Below are 27,630 nucleotides of genomic sequence, written 5' to 3'. Positions count from 1 at the left end.
CATTATCAGGGTGAAATACATAATTGGATATATGAGGTGCAAATCTGTACTTCGTCACCCCCAACAGATGCATGAAGCATTCCAACTGCCCTGGAGTGTCTTATTGATAACTCATCTATTCTCTATGATGCCCTGTTTGTCATACTCTGCAACGAGGTTAGAGGATATGGAAATAGTGCATACAGAAATGAGTCCCGTTCATCCATCCACTATACTTTGTCTCCTTAACTATTTGTGATAGCTTAACCAAACATGGTACACATGTCAAGTATAGTTGTGCCTTGGGGTTAGAACCAGATATGAATTATATGTTTAACTGTGTCCATGGAAACATGAATAAGGCTGTAACTACAAGGATGTCGTTGTGTTCGGAACAGGTCTTCCAAATTATACATGCTAGCTTCATCAAACTTGGTACATGTGTCAAGCATGGTACCTAGATTTGAATTACCGTATATTTCTTACGGTTTCCATGGAAACATGACTTTGGCCGTGGCTTCCAGGATGTCATTTTGTCCAGAGCAGATCTCGCAAACTTTAGCTTTATCAAACTTGGTACATATGTTCACCATGATCCGTAGAGGTACCTTTTGGGGATTGCACCAGTGTGTGAAATTTATTTTTTGCGGTTTCCATGACAACAAGATTGACTGAGATTCAAATTGGTGGTTGTGCTTTTCTGGAGCAGAACATAAAAAACATTCACTATTTGTTCACCAAACTTGACAGTGACAGTGGGTGTATAGTGGTGCCATCTGATAGGTCTGGATTTGTGAGTAAAATAATTTTGTGCTTCCATGGCAACAAGTTTGACCTTGACTGAATTTGGTGGGAGTGTTCTTTTCCAGAGCAGAACTGTAAAACCTTACAATACTCTCCTTCCACTCTGCCATATGCACAACAAAACAGTGACATACTTTCATCATAATTAGTAATAGTAGACAAATTCATTTTGCCGTTTCAGAGGAAACTGATGACTTTGTCTTCATGTTGTTTAACACTCAGCTATGTGGCAGCTGTCTGTAAATAGCTGAATCTGGACCAGACAAACCTGTGACTGACATCATGAGCATTGGTCTAGGCAGTAGAGATATGTGTCAACCAAGTCAATGGTTTTAAAACAAGGGGTTTTTTTTCCACTAGAAGGAAGGCAAGACCAACATCATTACTATTGATGAATGGATAGCAAGAACTTTTATTGGACCATTTGAGGTGTCTGCAACAGAACCCACTCAAACATTGTTACATAAAAACTATAAGAAATCCACTTAGTCCCATACTTTCTGTAGTCCTCACAGTACCAAGTATTTATCTTTATAAAAAATCAGAAAACCAGGATTTTGCCATTTCAATTATATGGGGGGCAAATTAAATACTGGATAAAAAGAGACATTTATCAGACTGATTGAATACAAGATGGTTTGTATAGAGTGTTAACTTGAAGTTATCAATGAAATAATATGGAAACACCTTGAGCTAACATCTTGATTTATCCTGAACAAGAGTTGACGGGCATGATGGCAATATATGAACAGGTCTTCCCTTTGCAAGGATCTACAAAAAGGTTGCTAACTGTTTCACTTCCAAGACATAAGGTGAAAGATGTCATATTCAGCAGTTTTGCTCTCACTTAAATATGTGCATGTACATGAGTGGCATCTTGTACTAGGCCATACTAATGTTTGCTGCAAAGTGCATCACACTGATACACCATACAGCAGTTTAGCATTCATACATCATTCTGACAGGCCCAAGCTTCCAAGTCCTCTAGTCCTGTTATATTTGTCGTTACACTGTCACAAAAGAACAGATTCCAATACATTTCGGGTCAAGTCCCATCTGAGATTTGATCCCACACTCTCAGGTAAAAGCAAGCACTTGGCATTTTAACGGATAAATCAGTAATTGTATGTACTTACTAAATTGCATCGCTGATTTATAGCTTTTGTGCGTGACAGCCTAGCCATTTGGTACACAAAGTAGGTAATCCTGACTTCCAGCTGTCAGACTTATATCGTGGTGGATAACTGAGCTCTGATTTTAGTGAATGTTACATCTGACCACTTTCTAAATAGTATTGTGTATTCACACCTCAAGACCTTGTCTCTAACCCCTTAATGACAACACAGGTGGGGTAACAATCTTTTAATCTCTTGGCATCATTCATCTGATGATTAACTGACCAACTGCTCATTGCACACTTGTGGTGTTCCGACTGAATAAAATAACAGTAGACTGGTCGGAGTGACCTATGGACCAAGCAATTCATAACATTTTATCAATTGTGAGATTTCACCCGATTCCCCCAAACTACTGGACACATACCTCAACTGACTCAACATAAAACCTGTCTGATGTCCCGAAAGCAATGAAACTTTCAAACTTCCTCTGCAGTTTTATTTTCAGGCTGAAGAAGCTTCTTGTTCTGCACTGCTGCTGTTACAGATCACTCTTGACCTTTGAGTTTGTGAATTGACTGAATAGTGACTCAGGTGATCTTCATGTAGCTTTAAACAGTATTCCTGACACAACACTGTTGAACATCAACAAGGAGCTTCACACACGGTTCCTAGGTGTGAGAATCAAACCCAGGAATTTGGCGTAATAATCCAAGGCTTCAACCATTAGGCTACTCCACTGTTCACCATGACATCTCTTCTCAGCTTTCTTTGACTTTCTTCTGTTGTGGCACCTTTTCAGCTATGAACTGAAACAGAACCTTGCATGATTAGCTGCCATAACAATGGTTCTAATAAACAAACATGTTTTCCCCTACTTGGGCCCGAACAAAACTTAACGTTTACACTACAGAAATACTCCCATGACAAAATACCCATGGCAGGTGAAGAAATTTTGTTTCCATTTTGGATTCAGGGTCGTTATCAATGTTCAAGATACAGAAGTCTGAAATCAAAATGCCTCTTGGAATACTTGCCCTGCTTGTACTGGGAGTTTAGAAGCCTGAATGGTTAATTTGCATGTCTGACCCACCTTGGAGATGCGCTTCCTGATGTCTTTCACAGTTTGATTAACAGCTTTTTGGGCACCAGGATGAACCTTGACTGTCTGATCACCTTTCCCTGGCATGGTAGGGCCCTGTGTGTCAGCCAGAGTAAACGCATTCACACGGATCTGTTTGTTCAAAGCATCATTCTCAGTCCTTGGTTTGGGTGATTCACCATCACTGACCCCAGTTTTTTTCAGTGCCTGTCTTGGAACAAACTTTGGAACTTTGCCGGCTTTCTTGTATTCTCGAACAATCAAGCCATTCACGACCTTTTCACCTGGCTTAGGCTTATCAACCTTTTCTTCTTTTGAATTTTTATTACTGTCCTTGGTCTGTTGGTCAAATTTGTCCATATTTTGGTCATTCCTTTGCCCCTGAACCCCAGGATCATGTGACCATGCAAGAGATTCTGATTCGACAGTTCTACCATCGTAATTACTTGGTAAGGTAGCATGGGAGCTTTGAACCCAGGCATATTCATACCTGTTGTGAGAAGACGGCCTAAATCTTGGAGGGCCCCTATCCACTGGAGGGGGAGGTAACCACAATTTGTGAAGTGCAACAGAGTTATCTCCCCCTTGATGCTCTGATGACTCGAGCCCTTCACTTTCATTGGCTGATTGGGATCTGTTGACACTATTTGCATGTGAGACTATAGACGTTTGGTGGATCGAATGCTCTGTTGAGGTTGGATGGATAGAGGGCACCCTCTGATTGTTGACTAGTGATGTACCCCTGTGATATGACTGTGAAGTACTTGGCAGAATGGAGGTTTCATTATGAAGCTTATCGTCTTCAGTGTTGGTTCTCTCAGACACAGGATCTGTTCTCAGTCCTGGAATGTAGATTCAATAATAAGAGATTCAAAGGTGTTGTAGCCCAGTGGATAAAAATGTGCTTTTCTCACTGACCTTATTGGCCCATGAGGAATAAAGTCAAACAGTTATCAGACATATTCATATTCATATGGAAGGAACTAGACATCTTATACAATTATTATTAAATTAAATGAACTAGTAAAGCTACAAATGTGTCCCAAAAATCTTGTTTTGGGTAAACTGTTTTTAAATATTTGAACATGAACAAGTCCTTGACCAAAGATGATTTTCTGATGTATTGAAGACAAAGAGAATACGAACATATGTTAGAAAAATAAGACTTTTAGGCCAATCTGGGATTCCAAACCAACTTCTCTTTGTGAAACACCAAGTTCCCTGCACACAATGTCACCAACCCAACAAACTTAGCATCTAAAGTTTCCATAACAACTGAACTCCAAAGACTTCTACATTGTGCACCTTGCTAATGTTTACAATGGACACCCTCTAAACCAGCATTTGTTGGGACTAGAGAGAGAACTTTTCTCTTTTCAACCTCAGAATGATCTTCCGTGTGCTGTAAAATATGACTGAATTCTCTGCTCTGTGAAAATGTCTGAAACTGTTTGCATGCCAAATAGAACGCTGATTTAAAGAGCGTTAATTACTGTGTAAACAGTCAATTGGGCGGTCTTTGTTGTGCCAAAATATGGCATGGACTGATGCTGGATTAGAGGGCGTTTCAATGATAATAGAGTAACCAGCTTCTGGCGGGACCAAATACTAGCGCAGATATTGACAGCATGCTGGATTAGAGGGGGTGTCAATGATAATAGAGTAACCAGCTTCTGGCGGGAACAAATACTAGTGCAGATATTGACAGCATGCTGGATTAGAGGGCATGTCAATGATAATAGAGTAACCAGCTTCTGGCGGGAACAAATACTAGCGCAGATATTGACAGCATACTGGATTAGAGGGCGTGTCAGTGATAATAGAGTAACCAGCTTCTGGCGGGACCAAATACTAGCGCAGATATTGACAGCATGCTGGATTAGAGGGCGTGTCAGTGATAATAGAGTAACCAGCTTCTGGCAGGACCAAATACTAGTGCAGATATTGACAGCATGCTGGATTAGAGGGCTTGTCAGTGATAATAGAGTAACCAGCTTCTGGCGGGACCAAATACTAGCGCAGATATTGACAGCATGTTGGATTAGAGGGCGTGACCGTGATAATGGAGTAACCAGCTTCTGGCGGGACCAAATACTAGCGCAGATATTGACAGCATGCTGGATTAGAGGGCGTGTCAGTGATAATAGAGTAACCAGCTTCTGGCGGGACCAAATACTAGCGCAGATATTGACAGCATGCTGGACTGGAAGGCACATATCAAAACTTCCACAACACATATCAAGTCATTCTTTCTAAACACACAGTAAAGTCATGACAAGATATGTAATGTGCCATCTGTGCCCAAAACATTCTGGATGTCCAGAATAATTTTCTCTGAAGTTCATTTCATTTGGGACATAAAGCAAACAAAACCAAACGGAATCCAGCTAGACTGGTTCCCAACCTGTGGCCAAAGTTGTAACCTGGTTTAGTCTTTGTATAAGAAGTTAGAATATCATGCACCACAAGCCATTTTTATTGTGTCAGCTTCATATTGAGGGCTTAAGCAGCCTTTCTTAAACAATTGTGTAAGCCAAGGTTTTTTTTCATAATGCTAGCTACGTCCCCGAATATGCTTGTCAAGAAGAGGTTGCTATGACAACCCTGCTTACCATGCTGTCGGAGTTTGGCAGCGATGACTTTCCTCCTATCCTGGAGCTTCTCCCTGGTTTCATCCACAGATTCAAACTCGGGCGCATAACACACATGCAGCACTCCGCCAAAGAAGGAGTAGTCATCCAGCTTCTTCTTGGCAAATCTAGAATATATCAGTCGCTAGGAGATGAGTGAGAGGCCCTTGGTTGATTCCCCATATAAACTACTTGATTGTCTGATTTCTTCTCCATATAGATGTGTAAACACATGACAAATCACACAATCCAAAAGATGTTAATAAATTTTACAATGATTTTTTAAAGCAATACCGTAAAACCACTGAAGGCCTGGGGAAACAGACTTTACCACAAACTTAGAGAATTGTCCATTTTGTTCTGCTTCAAATAACAGTGATTGAGAGTGAGGATTTATGCCTCTTTCAGCAATGTTCTGGCAATATGACAGAGACTCGGGCTTAATCACATTGTACACAAGTGGGGAATTAAACCCAGCTCTTCAATATGACAAGCAAAAACTTTACCACAAGGCAACCTCACCACCACTCAACAGAAACAAGAACAAGATCACAACTTCCACTTGCAAAAGATCAGGCAATAGATAATTTGTTTCCATCTCCTTGTAAAATTACATCACATGGTCTGTGTGATAACAAAGTTAATGAGTTTAGTTTTACACCGCTCTCAGCAATATGGTGGCAGTCTGTAAATAATAGAGTCGGGACCACACAGTGATCAACAGCATGAGCATCGGTCTGTGCAAATGGGAACTGATGACATGTGTCAACCAAGACCACCCTATCCTGTTAGTCACTTCCTACAATACGCATAGTCGCCCTTGTGGCAAGCATGGTCTGCTAAAGGCCTACTCTACCCCAGACTTTCATGTAGATAACTGAGTGCGTGAGTGGGAATTTTACGCTGCTTTTAGCAATATTCCAGCAATGTCAAAGAGGAAGCCACCAGATATGGGCTCCACACATTACACTGATATGGGGAATCGAACCTGGGCCTTCGGCATGATGAGCAAACACTTTAACCACTGGTCTGCCCTACTACCTGAGTTGAAATATGCTACAGTTTGTCGTTATACAATTCTGACTTTGATTTCATTTTGAAATTACTTTTTGCTGATTAAACCTGACATAAAAGATGAAGTAAAAACAGAGCTCCTATGTCTTTATGACTAGCTCAAATTTTATTGAATTTGTGCTTGGGTGGGGCATCAAACCTAGGTATTCCGCATGACGAGCAAATGCCTTAACCACTAGGCTACCGCACCAGTCCAGATTGGTGAGACAAAGGTTCATATTTTTTGCTATTAACATCCACCTGGCAGACTGGATCTTCTTGAATTTGAATAAGTAGACCTCTGTAAACTCTTCAGCAGGATAGTCATCGAGAATCCTGTATTCTTCGATCGCACCATATACAGCAAACAACTTGACGAGCTCCGCACAGCCCCCTACAGCTGGGACCCCTTGGACAAGCAGATACTTGGACTCCTGGTTAACAGTATAAACCTGGAACATAATGCGTTTCACAGTTATACTCTCGTTTCAGTAGTCATCAACATATGGGCCTCGTAGTTTTCTTGGTTTATGGATTTTTGTCACAACTGTAGTATTGTGAGTGAGTGAGTGAGTTTAGTTTTACACCGAACTCAGCAATATTCCAGCTATATGGCGGCAGTCTGTAAATAATCGAGTCTGGACCAGACAATCCAGTCATCAACAACATGAGCATCGATCTTCGCAATTGGGAACCGATGACGTGTCAACCAACCTGACCACCTGATCCTGTTAGTCGCCTCTTACGACAAGCATAGTCGCCTTTTATGGCAAGCATGGGTTGCTGAAGGGGACCTTCACGGGTCCAATTGTAGTATAGTATTATTGACAAATGTATGTGGTTTGGAGGCACACTGAACACATCATCTCATTGAACTGGAAAACATCATCTCATTGATCTGGAAGTTCAATTTAACTCAAAATAATTTTATTAGTCTACAAGTCAGCTTGCTTTTATTCTTATCCTCAAGAAATCATTTCAATTTGGCACATGATGCTCTTTTCCATTTTGTATTAGACCTTGAAAGAAAAATCTCCATTCACCTATGGCAGTTTCTGTTACAAGGAATTTGACATACTTCATTCACCAAGAATTAAAAAATTGAACTAACTATGACTATGAGTACAGTTTTAACAAAACTTGTAGCTATATATGAGCAATGCCATGGTGGGGAACAACAGATTCACACATTGACCCAAATCAAACCCTGGTCTTTGCAGGACTTGTAGTTTTAACCACTTGGCTATCTACTGCCACCATCTTACTGCCATACACATAAATAAATTTCTGAACAAAATGATATCAGCAGTGGAAACACCCACCAAAGACACACAATTAAACTCTTGCAAATATGTGCTTGATGTCAACGTGTGGACAGGTGAAAAGATGCTTGTAGGGACAAATGTCCTTATTGGCCCTTACAATTATACTGGCATTTCTTATTCTCACAGTACTTACGGATATTGGCTGACAAAATAATTCAAACAGTTCTCATCGTATGAATGCTTGTTGTTTTTAAATGAAGAGACTCCTCTAACATCTGCATCTATCTACTGCTTGATCCGTCACATGTATTACCACTCTTGAGCTCGGTGAAAAGCAAGGTACGCCACTGACTTAATGAAGCATCTCCTATTCTCTCATAACGAGGAAGTAAAGTTATGAAGTTTAAGGAAAAGGAAAGGGCAGAAAAAAGTTATGATTTGCCCAAGTTGGTAAAAAGTCATCAATATTCGTTTAACATAGCAAAGTTTTGATCATTCACAGACTCAATGGGACACTTCCGGTCAGTTACTGGTCAGTGATGTACACAACCACTAAGTATCACACATCTGTGATCTCGGAAGAAAACGTGTTTACTGCGAAATAGGTAATTGGAGACGGACCTACACAACACTTCCATATTATTCTTGAATCCAGAGTTAGTGTGCGTGTTGGATGTGTAGACTGATCTAAGGAAAAAATTTCTTTGTTGGAGATGTCTTTGGTAAGTCCATTTTCTATATATTTCTTGTTTTTCGGGACTTTTATCCGCAGGACTTTTTTTACCTCGGGAAATTCAGGACTTTTTAACGGGTACTTTATTGACTTTTCTACCGAACACTGTTAAATTGTAGGTCATCACTGTCGGATTTCATCACGAACTTCGGCTTAGTTCCAAGCAGGGGGAGCATCCTAGTGACAACACGGAGTTAATCTTCCTTAATCATAAATAAGTTGTACAGACTAGTCGAAATGCACAAAGTTAACAAAATAGTGGTTTCATATGTCACAATGTCTTATTGTTGGTTTAACCTCTTCCGAGCAATGTCACATAAATAGTTAAATATGGTGTCTTTCATGAGATCTCGTCTTACCTTCACTGCCTTTTCCAGTCGGCCTTCACGGTATGCTGGGCGAGTGACACAAACTTCCTTTCGTATGTGATGCTTGGGTATCGTGGGCGCTGACATCTTGAAATTTTATCATCAGTGATAATATTGATGCCTTGCACGTGAAACGAATAAGATGGAAATATAACGAAATGATTCTTATACGAGTTTAGTTTCTAGTTACTCGAGCATTTCTTCGCGCACCATTCGTGCAAACATACACTTACAACGATTAATTTACGAACGAAAAAACACCTGCAAACAAATATTGTTCATGTTCATGATCAAATATATTTCTCTGTAGGATAGTACTAAAATACTTTCGTTACTACTAATATCAAATAAATCGGTGTCTGACCGTCTGGTGAAATAATTGTGCAACATTTCTGCAAAAATGTAATTGACGGCAATGTATAAAAGCAGTTTATCTTATACTTGTGTTACAGAAGTAATTAAAATGTGTTTCTGTAAAATTAAGATCCGAGATGGCTATCAGCTAAATTATCACCATGCTAAAATGGCACTGAGTGAAAATGCGTGCAGACCCACTATGGTTACAGAAACTGGTTCCGTGCCTTGGTATATATACTGAAATAATTCGTTTTTTAACATCGCTTGATATATTTTGCAAGACCCTTTTATTTCATTTTGAAACTTTCACATGATGATACCATCAAGGTGTTTAAGCAACAGTAAAAAGATTACCTGTCTCTTCATGGAGAAGATTAAAGATTTACAGATACAAAGATGTTGTGCCAAATCAGACTACTCTGTACCTGTCGATCATTTGTATACACAGTACCCATTGTCAACTGTGTTATGATACACTATACACATGTACAAGAGATGTCCATCACCTTTGCTGTATCACCTACTGTATCCATCCCAGATCTGTTCTTTCACTGGAAACTCTCAGTCATCTGCAGAAATAAATTCTGTCCTGATGTAGTCATAGTTAGCTCTTTGAAGCAGTCAGGCTTCTTTTGGCTTTGAATCATATTATGCTCCACATGTTAATTTGTGTTCTACAAATACAACAACAATTATCGCTCCGTTTGTGTTTATGAGTCCATGGTTCATTTAAGTGGACAGACATTGCACATAGAAAAGCTCCATGCAGCTAGGAGCATTTATATATATGCAGGGATAATCTTCAACTGTTAGAGTCTCCCTTATATATGTCACTGCTTCTGATGATTTGTACAGATTCCAAAATAGAATTGAACGTCAGACTGATTGTTTAAGAATCATAACTGGTTTAAAAATCATTCGTAATTAAATCTATTAATTGTTCAATGAATGTACAATAACCAGTGTTTCATTTGAATAAATATGTGCGTTAACAGACGTTGGTACTCGTTGTACTTATGTATGAATAGTTGTCTCCCTAATACATTCCTTATATCAAGGACGGTAACTCTGACAAATACAACTTTCTCAAGAAATGGAAAGGTGCAACGTTGACTTTGTAACATAAATAAACTTCGATCGGTCAGAAATGTTTTTGGTTGGCTTGACAGGCGGAATATCGACAGGCAAAACTACAGTTTCCAACAAATTCCGACAACTTGGTTGCCCTGTCATTGACGCTGACAAGCTTGCAAGGGATGGTGAGTTTGCAGTTAGGCCAAGCGCCTTCTATTTTCGAGTTTTAAAGTGCATCTGTTGTAGTGACCTGCTATTTTTTTCCTTCCTGGTCAGGTATGCTAAAACACGTTACAAGGCAATTAAACAGTAACATAGACCTGTTAATTGTTTGAACATGTTCTTTCTTCGATACACACCATCTAAGGGCCACTTTCTGCAACAGGATGAATCTAACATTTCCCTGCGGAATATAACACATTTGCTATTTATATAGATATAGATAGATATAGGATATTTATATAGTGCACATATCCATGCACTAGTGCATGCTCAAGGCGCTGGTATTTTTCCCTCGATCACTGGATGTCAATCTCAACAGCACATCATATTTCAATCTCAGCTCCCTGGGGAGTATACAACTCTTGCTGCCACTTGGCGTTCAGAGTTTATTGAGGCTTTCTCTCATCCTAACGAGATACACATTTGACATAGTCACAGTACTTTGTCCAAGGTCACTGCATGTTGCTGTACCCGCAACTGGGTGTTTGCATGTATTCATGTGGCCACCATCTGGTCATATACCAACGGATTCGTGGATTCTTTTAAGTGCGCAGGGTTGTGTACTGCACACTAGGGGTTGTGACAACACTGAAAGAGTCTGCACACAAAGTTGACTCCAAGGTTTTTATACCCGGTCACAGGTGGGCTCCATTTATTTAGTGTCAGACTGGCTGAAATGCCAAAGAATTCACTCTCATGAAAAGCCCAAAATACTTTACTCAATACATTAAACCAAAACAAAACTGAAACTATTTGCTTTGGAGACAGTGCCATTTGTAGTTTGCCCATGTAAACAATAGTAAATGAGTGGATGCTAGTTATAGTAAAAGTTATACTATGAAACTATGATTTGGACAAATAGAAAGAGTGCTTTAATGAAAACATGGGTGATCCCCATAAATTCTCATGTCTGATCAGATTATGCTCATGAATACTTTACACCTTGTAGACTCGTATATGTGTGTAAATTTCTATGTAGAATTATGTACCTTCATATAGTTATAATATATGTTATTTATACATCAGTTAAGTTCAGATAATGTACTCAAGATAGCACGGAAAATCCCTTTTCCAGGAAAATTGTATATAATACCACAATTACTACTTTCTTTGCATCATCCATGCTACTTTGAATAAATACTGCTCCTGTGTATTTGTTGTGGTTCACTTGATGCTCATTTGATGACTTCATTGCAAATAAACCAGTGGTGACAACAGTCAGATTTACTAGACTATGCAAAATAACTCTATTGTGTTCACCCGGACTCTAAAGATGTTAAGGGTATATTTTATAATATTTGATTGTTATAAAAAGATATTGTATCAAAGTTTCTATGGACAAAAGTGGTGGGGTAGCCTTGTGGGTTAGCCTTGTGGGTAAATCATTCGCTTGTCATGCTGAAGACCTGGTTCCAGTCCCCACATGGGTACAATGTGTGAAGCCCATTTATGATGTCCCCTACCATGATGTTGCTGGAATATTGATAAAAGCAGTATAAAATCAGACTCATTCACTCACTTTCATGTACAGCTTATTATTGATATTGAGGAATATATTCCTTGAACGAGGCAACTGCGTGACCTCTTATGTCTAACTTTATTGGTTTTAAGCATGATATTTGCACATTGTTGTCATTCATTTGTTGCAGCAGTAACACTTCAGGTCTGTGTAGTCACTGGTGAAAGTGTTCCTTAAGAGCTCATCATTCTATAACTGGATTTGGAGAAGTGTGACTGTAGTTAGTTTGTTTCATGTCACACTCAGCAATATCAAAGCTATATAGTAGTGGTCTGTGAATAATCAAGTCTGGACCAGATAATCCAGTGTTTGACATCATGAGCATCGACTTACTTAATTGGGATATGACAACATGTCAGCGAGCCTGATGTTTCTTTGACTAGACTGCCAGGAAGATGGCCCTTGATTGTTTGTGTTTCCAGTTGTCGAGCCAGGTAAACCTGCTTGGTGCAAGATCAGGGAAAACTTTGGTGAAGACTTCTTTCACGATGATGGAACTCTGAATCGAGCAAAACTGGGTGCAGCAATTTTCTCTGATGGCGAAAAGCGGCAACTTCTCAACTCCTTCACACACCCAGAGATCTACAAGAAGATGCTATGGCTTCTCCTCAAATACTTTGTTCTGGGTAAGTTTATGAATCCAGCATCTTATTCCCTGTACACTGGCTGTTGAACCAGTGGATTGAAGTGTGTCATTGTGTTCATCAACCACACAGCTCCAGAAATGATTCATCTCATGTGGGTAGTGTACCCACTGTATTTTTTGGAGTGGGTATTATTATTATGAATGTTGGGTGGGTATTTTATTTTCTCTTACCCACTGCTTTTCAAATGTGTGGGTATTTCAGTGATTTCACTGTATACATCCTTGAGTAAGTTTACTGAACAGGCCTTATGTCATTTGTAATCAAAACCAACTTAGTTATAATGAAAATGATTTCATAATACTAGTCCAATACTAACAGTACAATCTGTTAGCAATTGATGTCTTTTTCATTATGCAAACAATTTTTATAAATATATTCCAGATGCATATGTTTAAACTTTTTGTTTATCTAACATTTTTAATCTGTAATTGGTACGTAACAATTATTTTTCAATGTGTAATTCAAAATTTTCTATGCATATTTTATGTGGATACCCAGTTTATCTGGGCTTCTGAATTGGTTAATTAGTCTGCTCATCATGCCGAAGATCCAGGTTCACTTCCCCACCTGGGTACAATGTATGAAGCCCATCTGGTCTTCCCCACCATAGTATTTCTAGAATATTGCTTAGAGTGGCATAAAACAATATTCAGCCACTCACTGATCATTGAGGTTAAACATATTAATTGGTCAAATCGTTTCCTTATGTCATTATGGAATATATTTAGTACCAAAAGTATATAGTATGTTAATAGCATTATACATATTTGGAATATTTTCATTTTTGGATCAGAAGTGAATTATTTCAGGTATATTTCTCTGATACTTGTGGAGGGCAGAGGGGTCGCCAAGGTGTTGAAGCCTCTGCTTATTGCCCCAAAGTCCCAGGTTTGATTTCCCAAATAGGTACAAAGTCCATTTCTGGTGTCCCTGGTCATGATATTGCTGGAGTATTGCTGAAAGTTGTATAAAAGTTAAACAAAACAAAACTCACTCACTCATATGTATAATTGTGCTGTGGAAATTCAAGACTTGGAAGCATTACCATTCACAGTGTCTCCTGTTTTCACTTTATATTTCATTTGACATAGTTGTATATAGTAACCTGTCAGGCTATTCTGCAAATGTTCGTAACCTTACAAACTTCGTAAGCCCATTCTCAAGACATTGGCTTTGATCAAAGTTACAAATTCTAAGAGCTACGAATGTTTGGAGAATAAGGGCCCTGTACACATCACAGGATAAAATTTACAGACATGACATCAGATTGAAAATTCTGCCATGGTGAAACAAAATGGAAGAATGTTAAAAAAACATCTCTTATATGTTCCATGTTTCGGATAACTGCCTACATACATTTGGAACAAATGACTTTTAAGTGATGGTTTCATTCTTGGTCACATATTAGGATGAAGCATCTTGAAATTGTTCATGGCAATTCAGGAGAGCTTTTGAACATTGTAGTTGTATGTGGTCAGTGGTCATTACTGAGAATGTCTTTTTTTGTGCATAGAAAAGCTCCCATGTACTGTATATGTTCTGAATGTTGTGATGACTTCCAGGGTACAGTTTTGTGGTGCTCGACACTCCCCTGCTATTTGAGAGTGGCAAGATGGTGCCTTACATGACATACACAGTCGTTGTGTCCTGGTAAGAAACATGTTGTTCTGACATATTTTGGGGTGAAACTAGTTTTGGGACTTGGTTGGAATCTCACAATTGATGATTACTTCATTATCAAGGAACAATCATGAAAAAAAAACTGGTTTGCAGTCATTTTTAGATCTTCGTATTCAGATTGTTATTGCAGTTTAGTATTACATGATACAACTTGCTACTTTTATGTTCCACCGTTTAGTGTTTTGAAGACTAAAACACTGCTTGAAAGATCATTTGTGTTGATGAAGAGAAAATGTGATCGATTGCTTGCTTGTTTGGTCACTGTGACAAATCTTCAATTATTTATATTGATTGGAACACAGGGTGAAACTGTGCACTGCAATCATGGTACAGTACACACTGCGGTATGTGAGAACTTACTGCCTAGAAAATAGAGGACGTTTAGCCAAAAAATGTATAGATTTTGACAAGATGATGTGATTTCCGGGCATTTTCGAAAAGGTTTTAAAAGGTTAGTAAAATGACAGTTTGAAAACCAAAAATACCCAATATTTCTATAGCACAATGTATACTGAACTTAAGGCAAAACACAGCAGTTCTACTGATACTGCAGTATACCGTTTCACCCCTCATTTTATTTAGTATCATTTCCTCCAGCAGAATTCTTGTTTAAGAGAAGGTGGATGAGGGTTTTGTGTTAGAAGGGAATTTTACATTGGAAGAGTTGTAATCAATAATCTAAGTTAATAGAGATCCCATTAAAAATATGGGATAGAAGTAGTCCCAGCTAGCTGTTATGTTTGTACACGGATTCTGAATGTGTTGTTGGTGACAGCGTTGTGATGGTGACAGTGTCATGATGGTGACAGTGTTGTGATAGTGATGGTGTCATGATGGCGGCAGTGTCATGATGGTGATGTTGTGATGGTGATGTGATGGTGACTGTCATAATGGTGACACTGTCGTGATGGTGACAGCATCATGATAGTGGCTGTGTCATATTTGTGTCAGTGTTGTGATGGTGACGGTGTTATGATGGTGACAGTGTTCTGATGGTGATGTTGTGATGTTGTCAAAATGGTGACAGTGTCATGATGGTGACAGTGGTTCAGAGCTGCCCTCTTATGTCTTCTTGCAGCTCTGAAAGACAACAAATGCAGCGCTTGATGGCAAGGAACAACCTGTCCCGACCTGAAGCTGAGTCCAGGATCTGCTCCCAGATGGCGCTGTCAGAGAAGTGCAAGCGTGCCACTTACATCGTCGACAACAGTGGAACGGTGGAGATGACAGAGGCGCAGGTGGTGGAGCTGCACAAGAAGCTGCATCGGTCGCGTGCACACTGGCGCATCCGCACCATGCTGGTAATGGCCCTTATCTCCACCTTCTTCTTCGTCAACTACATCTATAAACAGTTGTATTCAGGGAAATGAAATCTTACTGGCCTCCAATGTGTTCCTCAAGATCTCAGAGCTTGGTAACTGTGCTGGTGACATGATGTGCCCAGTTCACCTTATTTCAACCCCTCATAGGTTTTGTAATGGATAAGAAACACATTGATTAAGGTTGACCAAATAAGTGACACAACTCCTGTGCTAAATAAATAACATTCCATCTGTGACTTGGATATTTAGTCGAAAAGTTGAAAAATGTATTTCATGCAGGATGACAAAAAACATGATAACGATGTTTTTATCCTTTGGGGTAATATATTTTTTAAAGATTTTATAGTGTATATATAAGTAGGTTTTAGAAGAAATAATTTCATTACATTGTATCCTGGAGTTAAACTTGCCGTAAATATTGGTAAATGTTCTTCTTTGAGATATTTTATGATATTGAAATTTATTTTTATCAGTTAAGACATGTTTGGATTCCAAAGTTTTATAAATTTTAATGCCAGATGTGTTTGTTTTTAATAGATGTAAAGCAACTAGCCACTCTTTAATGAATCTGAGAAGCTGAAAGAACATGTAGGCATAATCTATCTTTCTCAGGAATATTGCCTGTTTCCATGTTTCTATAAAATGTCTTATGGTATTAAGAAAGGCAATACAGTGTTTTCTAAGGAGCCACTTGTTGCAAAATAATGTTCATCAGTTATTGTTTGTTATTTCCAATGAAGAGCTGCTTTTGTGTGAAAACATTGTGCCTTAATTTCACAGCTTTTCTTCAGTAATTACATGTTATTCAGGGTTTTCTAAGTTTATCAGAGCTTCATTGTCTGGCTTGTTTAAGCAAGTTGATAATTTTATGTGACGTTTACATGATAAACAGCTTTCGATTGGATATCCAGTGACCTCATGAGTATGAATTTTTATGTTTTGTTAAAATGATGTTTAAAGTGATATCCTACTTTCACATTCCCAAGAAATTCCCTTGAATGAATAATAGCTGTAACATTGATATGCTATGGCTACCCCTCTATGTATGAAGGTTCTTATTCCACTTACTAAAATCGCATCTTAAATGATGAGATTAGTGTTTTTAAAAAGTTAAATTGATTTTTTCTACATGTGCTGCATCATTGAATATGTCTGATACAGAATGCCCTTGTTTACTTTTTGTGATAAACCCGAGTAAGTTCACAAAACTGTATTCTATATAGGGTTTTTAACTGAATAAGTGATGTTATTAATTTTTTCTAATGGAACTGACCAGTTTTATTCTCTTGACATTTATGAATAAGGTCATGAACTTTATGTAAAAATTGTTCCTCTTTCAAATATACCAAGGAGTAGGCATGAGGCAATCAGTTCTGGTGTGGTAATGTTCAGTTATTGCCAACACGCCCCAGTTAATTAGTGCATGGTGACTAGTTGGAATAATCCATACTTGATCCTTATTCTCTAGTCTCTCCAATTTATGTGACTATAACCTTCCCTAACACAACTTGACAACATTTGAAACTCTTTTATCTGTAGTGCTTGCTAGCAAATTGTGAATAGTTTTCTCCAACTATTCTGCCATTGTGTACAGTATGCAATCACAAGTCAGGGCTCGATTTGGTGCCATTTCATTCATTACCTATCTCAGTAAAAGACGTACAACTATAATTTAGTCAGTGCAAGTAGGTTTTCATCTCAGGTTGCACTTGGTGCATGTAGGTGAACATCTCTTAAATCAAGCCCTGCTAGTGAGATATTAACAGACCAAGTCAAGACATAAAAGTACACAATGAGACTCTGACAGAGAACTACTTTTTCTTGCCCATGCATGGCATCTTATAATGGTCCGTCTGAAACTGTTCGAAATCCGTTTGTTTTCCCCCTCAAGAGAAGCTCACTGACCTGTTTGTTGTTAAAATAAGTTTCTGATGAGGAATGTTTTTATTTGTTTTCATGGCCGTACAGTGTGTAGGTGTATATCTTTTTTGTTGAATGTGCAAGAGAATCTTGATTCACATCATTTTTGATCCACATGATAGCCTGTTCTTGTGGCATTTATCCATGCCTGTGCATTTATTTACGGCAGTTGAGATCTCACCCCAGCATTCATGACTGTGAATTTATACTTTCCTGAATTATATTTCTACTTTGTGTGGCTCAGCTTGAAGCATTTGTTGTTGAGAGAATGATTAAAGGATGGTCAGTTTATGCTTTCATTTTGTTTACTTTGGAAAATCTATTATTCAAGATCATTTTACGTTATTATACAGCAGTAATGTAACCTGATGTTACATGTGTGTGTATATTTTACTTTTCATACAAGCCCTTTCTAATAAATGTGAATCCTGTCCCACACATGTGAAGGACTGAACAACATGTACTCTGTGCAAGAAATCAAACAAACAATTGTTTCAAGATATTAGGCACACTTTAGTTGTACTGCCTTGTGCAGCCCAAACACAATTGTGCTCTGAGAGATTGTGATCGTCTGTCCTCATGATGATTGCCTTGTACTGGTTTTAATATATTTCTTCTTTTTTATGTACAGAAAATTTTTATCTTCCTCAGAACTAGTGTTTCTGCAAGGCAATCAACGTTTTGTCAATTGAAAGATCTATTTTTGAATTGAGTGTTTTAGTTCCTTTCCAAACATTAAGCTTCTCAAAGCAGCAGCCTATTTCCAGTTGTCACAAGGTGGTATTTGGACATGGACCTAGTCTAGTGATGCTCTTTTGACGTTTGTCAGTGTTTATGAGGAGCACTTGACTTCAGTGCTTTAAACAAAGCAGTCCTTCGTTTTTAGATCACCTTTTACAATCAGATTTGGACCAGACATACAGTAATTTTTTAGCAATTACTCACCACAGTTAACTTAGTATAAGAGATTTACTACACTAATATGGAATCATCAGGTCTTCCTTTTGTTTTTAGTGGAAGTGGGTTAGAGTTCTGTTTATCACTGGATTGTCTGGTCCAGACTTGATTATTTACAGACTGCTGCCATACAGCTTGAATATTGCAGAGTGTGGCGTAAAAGGAACTCAATCAATCAGTCTTTTATGTAGTAGCTTTTAGAAGAGAATTTGACTAGGGACAGGTTACCCAGTTGCGTGGGACAAGTGGGATACACCTGGGTACCCATCTCAGTATCTGGATCTGTTATGGTCATGTGACTAATAGATTAAACAAGTAATATGTCATTCTTTCATCACTAAAAGGTTGTATTGTCTTTGAAGATACTGACATAATTTACAGTCATTTTCTTTAATATAATACTGTATATGCTTAACATGATACATGAACCTGTAGCCTCTGAGGTGAAGAATATATTGCCTTTTCTTTCAAATTTGATGTGAGGAATCAACATAACAGGTACCTGGGTAGGGTAATAGGGGTTGGGGTACCTGGGAAGAAAATTTGGACCCATTCCAAATCCAACGCACACAAAAATATGCTTGAAAATATGTTAGTGACACAGACTAAATGAGAGTGCATTTGGGGGTCAGTGAGTCAGCATGGGTGTGGGCTTCACTGTTAGTTCGTCCGTCTCCATGGAGCAGTGTATCTGAGCATCTGTGTGTCTGCTTCTTGTTTGTCTGTATGATGAGAAGACTCAATACCCATGTTGATCAACCATGACTTATACATTGATGATACTGGCATAATAATTATCACAGATGCTATGACGATTTCACTCCAATGACTGAGAACCCCATTGGATATATTAAATGGGCAGTGACATTCCTGTACTGAATTGACATATTTCATGTTAGCAGAGACCATATAATTTTATTATTATTGGTTTGACACATTGTGTACAAATGCATGATGGATTATTCAGAATTGTTTTCTGTGTTTTCATATAACAAATTCAGAGGTTGTTTGCAACATTTTGTTTCTTTGCATTTGTCAACAGCTTTCATTATGAAGAAATTTTCCCCATTAATATCTGACACTCATGATCAAGGTTGAACAGGTAGTACAAGACACTATACCAGAGTTAGGCACTACTCAGGCCACAGTCGCTATACCAGAGATGGGCACTACACAGATCACAGACACTATACCAAAGATAGGTACTACACAGAGCACAGACACTGTACAGGAGATGAGCACTACAGAGGTACACACACTATGCAAGAGGTAGGCATTATTCAGGACACAGACTCTGTACCAGAGATATACACTAATTAGGGCACAGACACTGTCCCGGAGATGGGCATTACAGAGACCACAGACACTATGCCAGAGATAGGCACTACACAGGTCACAGACTCTATACCAGAGATAGGCAGGACACAGACACTATACCAGAGATAGGCACTACACAGACACTATACCAGAGATAGGCACTACACAGACACTATACCAGAGATAGGCACTACACAGACTCTATGTAAGAGATAGGCACTACACTGATTACAGACGCTATACCGGAGATAGGCACTTCATAGATCACAGACACTATACCAGAGATAGGCACTACACAAGACACAGACACTATACCAGAGATAGGCACTACACAGACACTATGTAAGAGACAGGCACTACACAGATCACAGACACTATACTGGAGATACGCACTTCATAGATCACAGACGCTATACGAGAGATAGGCACTACACAAGACACAGACACTATGTAAGAGATAGGCATAACACAGGACACAGACACTATGTAAGAGATAGGCACTACACAGGATACAGACACTCTGCCAGAGATAGGCACTACACAGGACACAGACACTATGTAAGAGATAGGGATAACACGGGACACAGACTCTATGTAAGAGTTAGGCACTACACAGGATACAGACACTATGCCAGAGATAGGCATACCACAGGACACAGACTCTATATCGGAGATAGGCACTACACAGGGCACAGGAAACATGCTCTGTAAATGGTACTGTTTACTTACAAGACAATCACTACTCACAAAACAGTTTCAACTTCTACACAAGTAATGCAGTAAAAGCGAGATTTTCTTTTCTATTGACAAATGTAACTAAAGGGTTGTTATCACTATGGTAGTACTATATTTATGGCCTCTGCTGTTTATGTAGCTAATTACTGCAAATAGCTGCGAATATCTGTGTCCCTCATCCTACCTGCACAGCTGGTGCCTGAGTCAGATCAGTGTGGTTGCCTGGCAACAGCACCTGTGTTCAGCATGAAGACCTACTTAGTATAGCAGACATCATGTCTCCACCACTGACAGCTGTACATAAGCAGATCCAATTCAATAATTCATTCATTCAGACAGTGTTTTAAATCGATGCATGCTGCTTTAAGACAAACACATTTTCTAATGAGTGAGTGAGTTTAGTTTTACGCCGCACGCAGCAATATTACAGCTATATGGCGGCGGTCTGTAAATAATCGAGTCTGGACCAGACAATCCAGTGATCAACAGCATGAGCATCGATCTGCGCAATTGGGAATCGATGACATGTGTCAACCAAGTCAGCGAGCCTGACCACCCGATCCGGTTAGTCGCCTCTTACGACAAGCTGAGTCGCACGTTTTCTAAGGAAGCTGCAGGAAACTGCAGGTTTTGAATCAGATATATTGTTACACTTATTTTATTATTGTCCACAAATGAAACTAATATGATTGTGAAATATTAGATTGCAGAATGCATTATTGATTGTTGTTTTGGAAAGAATATACCAATACATGATTATATACTTATGGAAACAAATAAGGGAACACATGGCTGTACAAGTGCTCCTGTATCCTTTTCCATGTTTCTTTGCATGTCTTGTATTGCAGTGTAGGTAAAAATATGGGAACAAAGGAACACTTATTTGTTTCCACCAGTACATCATGTCATTTTCTAGATCTCCAGGACTTTCAGTAATCTGACACTTTCATTTCCATAAGCCTAGACATGATGTGAAGGTAGTTTGACCAATATGGGAGCCCTGAAGATAGAGAAGAGGATCAGTGACTCATATATAAATATCTTTCACAGTAGGACAAGCTGTCCACCGCTGATTATAGTGTCTAAGCTCTGAAGGAGAATGTTGTATAATGGTGCTCCACACTGCCCTCCTGTTAGCACACATGGTGCATATATAATGGTGTATAAACCATGCAGGTTATGTTTATTTCATGTGTGTGACACATCCTGTGGGAATGGTTCCGTCACACATGGGTCTGAACCATCTACAGCCTCAAAGTTACTGTGTAAACATTTAGTGGTACCAAACTTGGCTGTTTTTGGTCCCTTCTTTTTCCACTTTTGTAAGGGTAGTAATAATTGCATAATTTTCGCTAAACAGTATTTTATTGTCTTACTGTGAACCTTCACAGCTAAAAGTTAAACTGACCCTAAGCCTACATATGTATGTAATCATGTTGTCCTCTAACTAACAAAAATGTCCTCAAGTTGTATACAAAGTAAAGTTGTTCAAATGCCCATCAAACATGGTTGTTGGTCCATACATAGTTGTATGTATTGACATTATTCAACCACCCACCCCAAAGCTACTAGATGGTCAGTTCTCCAGTCTAGAAGACAAATTCTGTTGTCAACAAAGTATGAATCAGATCCTGAGACATTTCCATATTTCACTTTGTATTCCAACATGCCTGCTTCCTGGAGTGCCTTCTGAAATGTATTTTTTTACCGAAATTTTGATGTGTCATCCAATTTTAATGAGTAACATACCATATATAGTCCAGAATTTTGTTTAAGTACGTCCATTGTCGCATTTGATTATATTCAGATTGTACAGACCAGCTGGGGTGTCACGACTCACAATTACTTCAGACAATGTGAAAAACCTATGCATTTGTTGATCTTATGTACTTGGTGTTGTGGGAAGAGCCCTTGCCAGGAGATCAGGGTAGTGGTGGTTCAAGGCATGGTTTTGTCATACCAAAATATTTCAGCAGATGGTAGGTTGTTACATTGCTTGGTGCTCAGGGGACTGTGGGGTAGCCAAGTGGTTAAGCATCCACTTGTCATACCGAAGGCCTGGGTTCAATTCCCCACATGGGTACAATGTGTGAAGCCCATTTCTGGTGTCCCCTGCCATGATGTTGATGGAATATTGCTAACGTGGTATAAAACTAAACTCACTCACTCAGTTGGAGCTTGGCATTCGGATTAAGAAGGAACTGCTTGTAACACAAAGTGTTGTTTATCAGTGGACTGGCACTGTAAAGTCGGCATTAGTCTGGACTAGCACCAGCTGCCACACACGCAAGCATGTGACTATGCAAGTGGAATAATCTTTGTCCTTACCATCTGCCACACAGCAACAAGTTAAATCTGCTCTACAATACTGTGCGACTGAGCCTAATGAACCAGTCATCCATGAACTAGTTGATAACAAAATGTTGGCTGCAAGAAACAAAGAGAATTTAAATATGGACTCAGGCATCACATCGTGATGAAGCCTCGTGAGATCGTGCCTCGTGAGACCCCTGTACACAACAACCCAATAATGTGTTACATATATGGAGGTTCAGTATACTTATCAATTTATGTCGGGATAATAAATCTGTACATTATGTAGCAGACTGCATTCAGGACAATGATCATGGCGCTGTAATAGTGTATACGACAGTATACACTGGTTATGATATAATGTATATTTTACCCAAGAGAATAGTGTCCTGTATATGCTAGCACTTGGAGGAAGAGCTCAGGCGGTTAATACTAGTGGATGTTACATGTTTGAAATGGGAGGATGTAGTCTGTGATTTGGCTGTCTATTGTTGTAATGCCTCAACTTGTATCTTCCTGATCTGCATTGTCATTCTATAAATATTTAACGTTTATATTGTTTCTCCTCTAAATCTGCCAATCTGAAGGTATTTTTTGTTGTGCCCCAATGTTGTGTCCCAAAACTATTTTTGTTTCCATTTTGTCAGAGTCAACAAGAATTATTGAAAAATTTAGAACATTTTATAGATGCCAGTGTTAACTACAGTCCTTGAAACCCTGCTTGTCTTTACAGCAACAGTAGAACTTACAAATATCAATCCAGTAACTCTATGCAGAAATACCATGTGTTAACACCATATATGTTGAGAGTTACCTGCCCTTGTTTACGTCATGAAGAAATACAAAAAAGATATGTGGGGATGAGTGTGATGTTGACACAAATGGGAAACTAAACAATTTGGATGTCAATAGATGACTTCAAACTTTGTTTTCTATAAGTTTCTGATTGTTATGAATTTGTTTGCATAAATTTGGTGGCAAGCAGTTATGAATGAATGATGAAGATAATATCTGTCAAAGAGTGTAAAGGAAGAATAACAAGCAGTGTTGTTAGTAATGACTGTAATACATTTTTTTTTGTTCGTGAAAGACACTGCTGAATACTGCAATTTCTGTTACATTTGTATGATGTATTTGTGGTGCTAAGTAATGCTGTAAACATGGAACCTACAGATAATCCGATAATGCAATATTTTGTATCAAATGAAGGTGAAAAGGATTCAGCCTATTGTCCTCATGTGAGATATGGTAATAATGTATTAACTGCATATTCAGGTATGTTGCCCAGGTGATTACCTTGGTTCATATCAAGTCGTTCAAAATATTTTGTTTAGACCATGGCTTTTATTTGAGTGGTTGAGTGATAGGGCATCAATAGAATCAAGTTATTGTAAACTAAAAATGATTTTGTTCAATATTTATTTCACTGTATGGCATCCAAGTTATTGTAAACTAAAAAGATTTTGTTCAATATTTATTTCACTGTATTTTGATCCTAGTAATCTGGTTGTGTTGTAGGCAGTCAGTATGGTACTGTATACTGTACTCTGTACTCAATACCAGTTGTATAAGCCTCACACCCAAGGATATTTCTAGCTGCAGGCTTCATGTTGGGTAAGACTTGCGGTTACCTTCCATCTCTTAATCAAATAGTGTTGTGACAGTAGTGACCAGTTAAATGGCTGAGAGCAAACTGATGCTGATTAAGAAGGTGGAGAACTCACCTGCAAATCATCCTTGAAGCAAAATGGCCATCAATAGCCAAGCCACTTTATGGTTGGTTAAGCAGTCTGTAACAATTTTAGAAGTATTATGGCTATATTATGGCTGAAAACATCAAAAATAAATTCTTTAACCCCTAGGCTATCCTACTGACCTGGTTCTTAGGAAATACTATAAATAAAGGTTGAAAAGAAATGTTTGATTATTCAAGTAACAGTTAAGTTATTGTGTCCAGTTTCTGAATTTAAATGCCCTAAAAGGCGACAGCTTGTCGTAAGAAACGACTAATGGGATCATGTGGTCAGGCACGCTGACTTGTTGACACACGTCATAGGTTCCCATTTGCGCAGATCAGTGCTCATACTGTTGATCACTGGATTGTCTGGTTCAGACTCGATTATTTACAGATCTTGGCCGTATAGCTGAAATATTGCTGAGTGCGCCATAAAAACTAAACTCACTCACTCACTGAATCTGATACTTAATATAAAATGGCAGCCAGTTTAAGCAGAGTTGTGATTGGTTGTGACGGGCTACCTGGATTCAGGTCTATAGCTAGCCTTCAAGACTGTAATTACCCCATGTCTTACCCAAGGCTTCTGTAAGGAGTGAACAGTGTGACCTGAGTTTCAGCAATTCACCTTGAGATACCACAATCGTAATACCTTGTAATTACTTCCTGTTGAAAACATTCCTGAAACAATGCTATCAAAATGTACGTCCGATGTCAAGTTTTTCCCATCATGTATTCTGTTTTTAATGTTTGTTGTGATTTATATGGGTAATTCTAATCAGAGCTGTATTGCAGATGATTTGAAATATTTTTAGTTGAAAACCAGACACTTGAGTTGAGCAGTAAGACTGGCAAGAAGGAAAGTCAGAAAGCCCCATGTGACATTTTCAAAATTGTTTTAAATTAATACAACATTAGGACAGACCAATTTTATTTCTTGTTTTACAGATTTTGTCCTCAGAAAACCTAAAGGCGGGAGGGGAAAAATATCGCCATTCAAAGAAAAAGAACCACATGAGTTTCCATGTTAACTCTTTTGGATTGTTCATATCAGTTCAAGTTTCAAGCTGATTTTTCGAGTATTTGACTTATATCACAAGATTTTATTTTTTGAGTGGGAAGATTAATTATTTTTTTCTCATTCTTGAAAAATATGACAGGCAGATCCATAAAACAAGAAATAAAATTGGTTTGGCCTTATCTTTGTTAACAAAGCAGCCATATGTTGTTGATTATTGTACTGTGAAGAATACTGCGTATTATTGGCCTGTTACTACATGCTTGATCAGAACCTGTGCACTGGTGTTGTGAGGCTGGACAGGGATGTAATGTTTCAGAAAGCCCCATGTGACATTTTCAAAATTGTTTTAAATTAATACAACATTAGGACAGACCAATTTTATTTCTTGTTTTACAGATTTTGTCCTCAGAAAACCTAAAGGCGGGAGGGGAAAAATATCGCCATTCAAAGAAAAAGAACCACATGAGTTTCCATGTTAACTCTTTTGGATTGTTCATATCAGTTCAAGTTTCAAGCTGATTTTTCGAGTATTTGACTTATATCACAAGATTTTATTTTTTGAGTGGGAAGATTAATTATTTTTTTCTCATTCTTGAAAAATATGACAGGCAGATCCATAAAACAAGAAATAAAATTGGTTTGGCCTTATCTTTGTTAACAAAGCAGCCATATGATGTTGATTATTGTACTGTGAAGAATACTGCGTATTATTGGCCTGTTACTACATGCTTGATCAGAACCTGTGCACTGGTGTTGTGAGGCTGGACAGGGATGTAATGTTTCAGAAGATGGTAGATGTCTTTTGTGATGGAGATACTGTCTGAAGATGTTATGTAGTACTAACAATACTTATTTTCTATACAGAATGTTTCAGATAGGGTCATGAACTGTCTGTCATCAATTATCTGAATAAAATATATTTCATGAAATGACAAGTTTTGTCTAATTATTCAAGTTGAATGAGATGCTGATTGGCAAAGATGACAACTTAACCAGAACCTTTCTCACTGCCTTTAGCAATATTCCTGGCCATATTCAAGCGTTATTGCGGTGGTGTGTAAATAATCAAGTCTGGTCTAGACAATCCAGTGACTGATATCGATCTATAAAAAATCAGTTGACATGTATGAGTGAAGTCAGGAGGCAAACCATCTGATCCCACTAGTCGCCTGTTTGGACAAGACTGGATTGCTGAACCAGGATCTATACCTGTAATTATTTGGTATTACATTGCATAGGGAATTGAACCAGATTTTCAGCATGGACGTTGGACGATATTCCCACCATCCCTGATAGAGGGCGTCAGAAAGAGGTGTATGTGTATGTGCAATATTCCAGTCAGAATGTCAGGTTAACCTTGAAAGTGATGCAGGCCTGGTAGGTATATCACTTTCTTGAAGCACAACAGCCATATGGTGTAGTATTGACAAATGATGGTGAATTACTACATTCGATAGCTTTCAGTATTCCTGTCATGCCATTCTTTGTTGGTAGAACTGGGAGAACTAGTCAGGGTGCAACCCCCTAAGAATTGAGAATTTGTGTACAATATGTGAGCCCGATGTCAAGTGTTCCCTGCAGTGATATAAAAGCTGCATAAAACCCAACTCCAACTCACTCACTCATTCACAGAGAATGTGAATTCCCACTGGGTGCAATGTGTGAAACTCATTTCTGATGTCCCTCGTGGTGATGTTGGTGAAATAGTTTTTAGAGCAGCGTGTGTCTAAAGTCACTCAGTCACTCTCTTGTATCAGGTAAA

The 27,630-nt window shown here is 38.6% G+C and overlaps 2 protein-coding genes across 3 annotated transcripts in view; one reads left to right on the top strand and one right to left on the bottom strand.

Moving 5' to 3' along the window:
* Positions 1 to 1,169: 1,169 nt before the first annotated feature.
* LOC137255255 (RNA-binding protein 48-like) lies at positions 1,170 to 9,368 on the bottom strand. The gene is made up of 5 exons (XM_067792695.1): positions 9,041 to 9,368; positions 6,945 to 7,135; positions 5,613 to 5,758; positions 2,992 to 3,842; positions 1,170 to 2,707 (listed from the first exon to the last, which is right to left on the bottom strand). Exons 1-5 carry the CDS (start codon positions 9,134 to 9,136, stop codon positions 2,660 to 2,662), a joined length of 1,332 nt encoding a protein of 443 aa, XP_067648796.1. The 5' UTR covers positions 9,137 to 9,368; the 3' UTR covers positions 1,170 to 2,659.
* A 1,108-nt stretch (positions 9,369 to 10,476) lies between these two features.
* LOC137255256 (dephospho-CoA kinase domain-containing protein-like) overlaps positions 10,477 to 27,630 on the top strand; it is a 56,843-nt gene continuing 39,689 nt past the window's right edge. The window contains exons 1-4 of one of the 2 annotated variants that reach the window (XR_010954522.1): positions 10,477 to 10,665; positions 12,644 to 12,847; positions 14,431 to 14,518; positions 15,627 to 22,941. Coding sequence is in view for 1 of the 2 variants with exons in the window: in XM_067792696.1 (XP_067648797.1) it covers positions 10,554 to 10,665; positions 12,644 to 12,847; positions 14,431 to 14,518; positions 15,627 to 15,918 (696 nt within the window). In the remaining variant the exon portion in view is untranslated. Of the gene's footprint in view, positions 10,666 to 12,643; positions 12,848 to 14,430; positions 14,519 to 15,626; positions 26,792 to 27,630 lie in introns of those variants that run through there. The other variant, XM_067792696.1, reaches the window with a different exon arrangement.

Source organism: Haliotis asinina, chromosome 11 (genome assembly GCF_037392515.1).
Source record: "Haliotis asinina isolate JCU_RB_2024 chromosome 11, JCU_Hal_asi_v2, whole genome shotgun sequence".
Lineage (NCBI taxonomy): Eukaryota > Metazoa > Mollusca > Gastropoda > Lepetellida > Haliotidae > Haliotis > Haliotis asinina.
The sequence above is the reverse complement of the archived record's forward strand: the minus strand, read 5'-3'. Positions and strand labels throughout refer to the sequence as shown.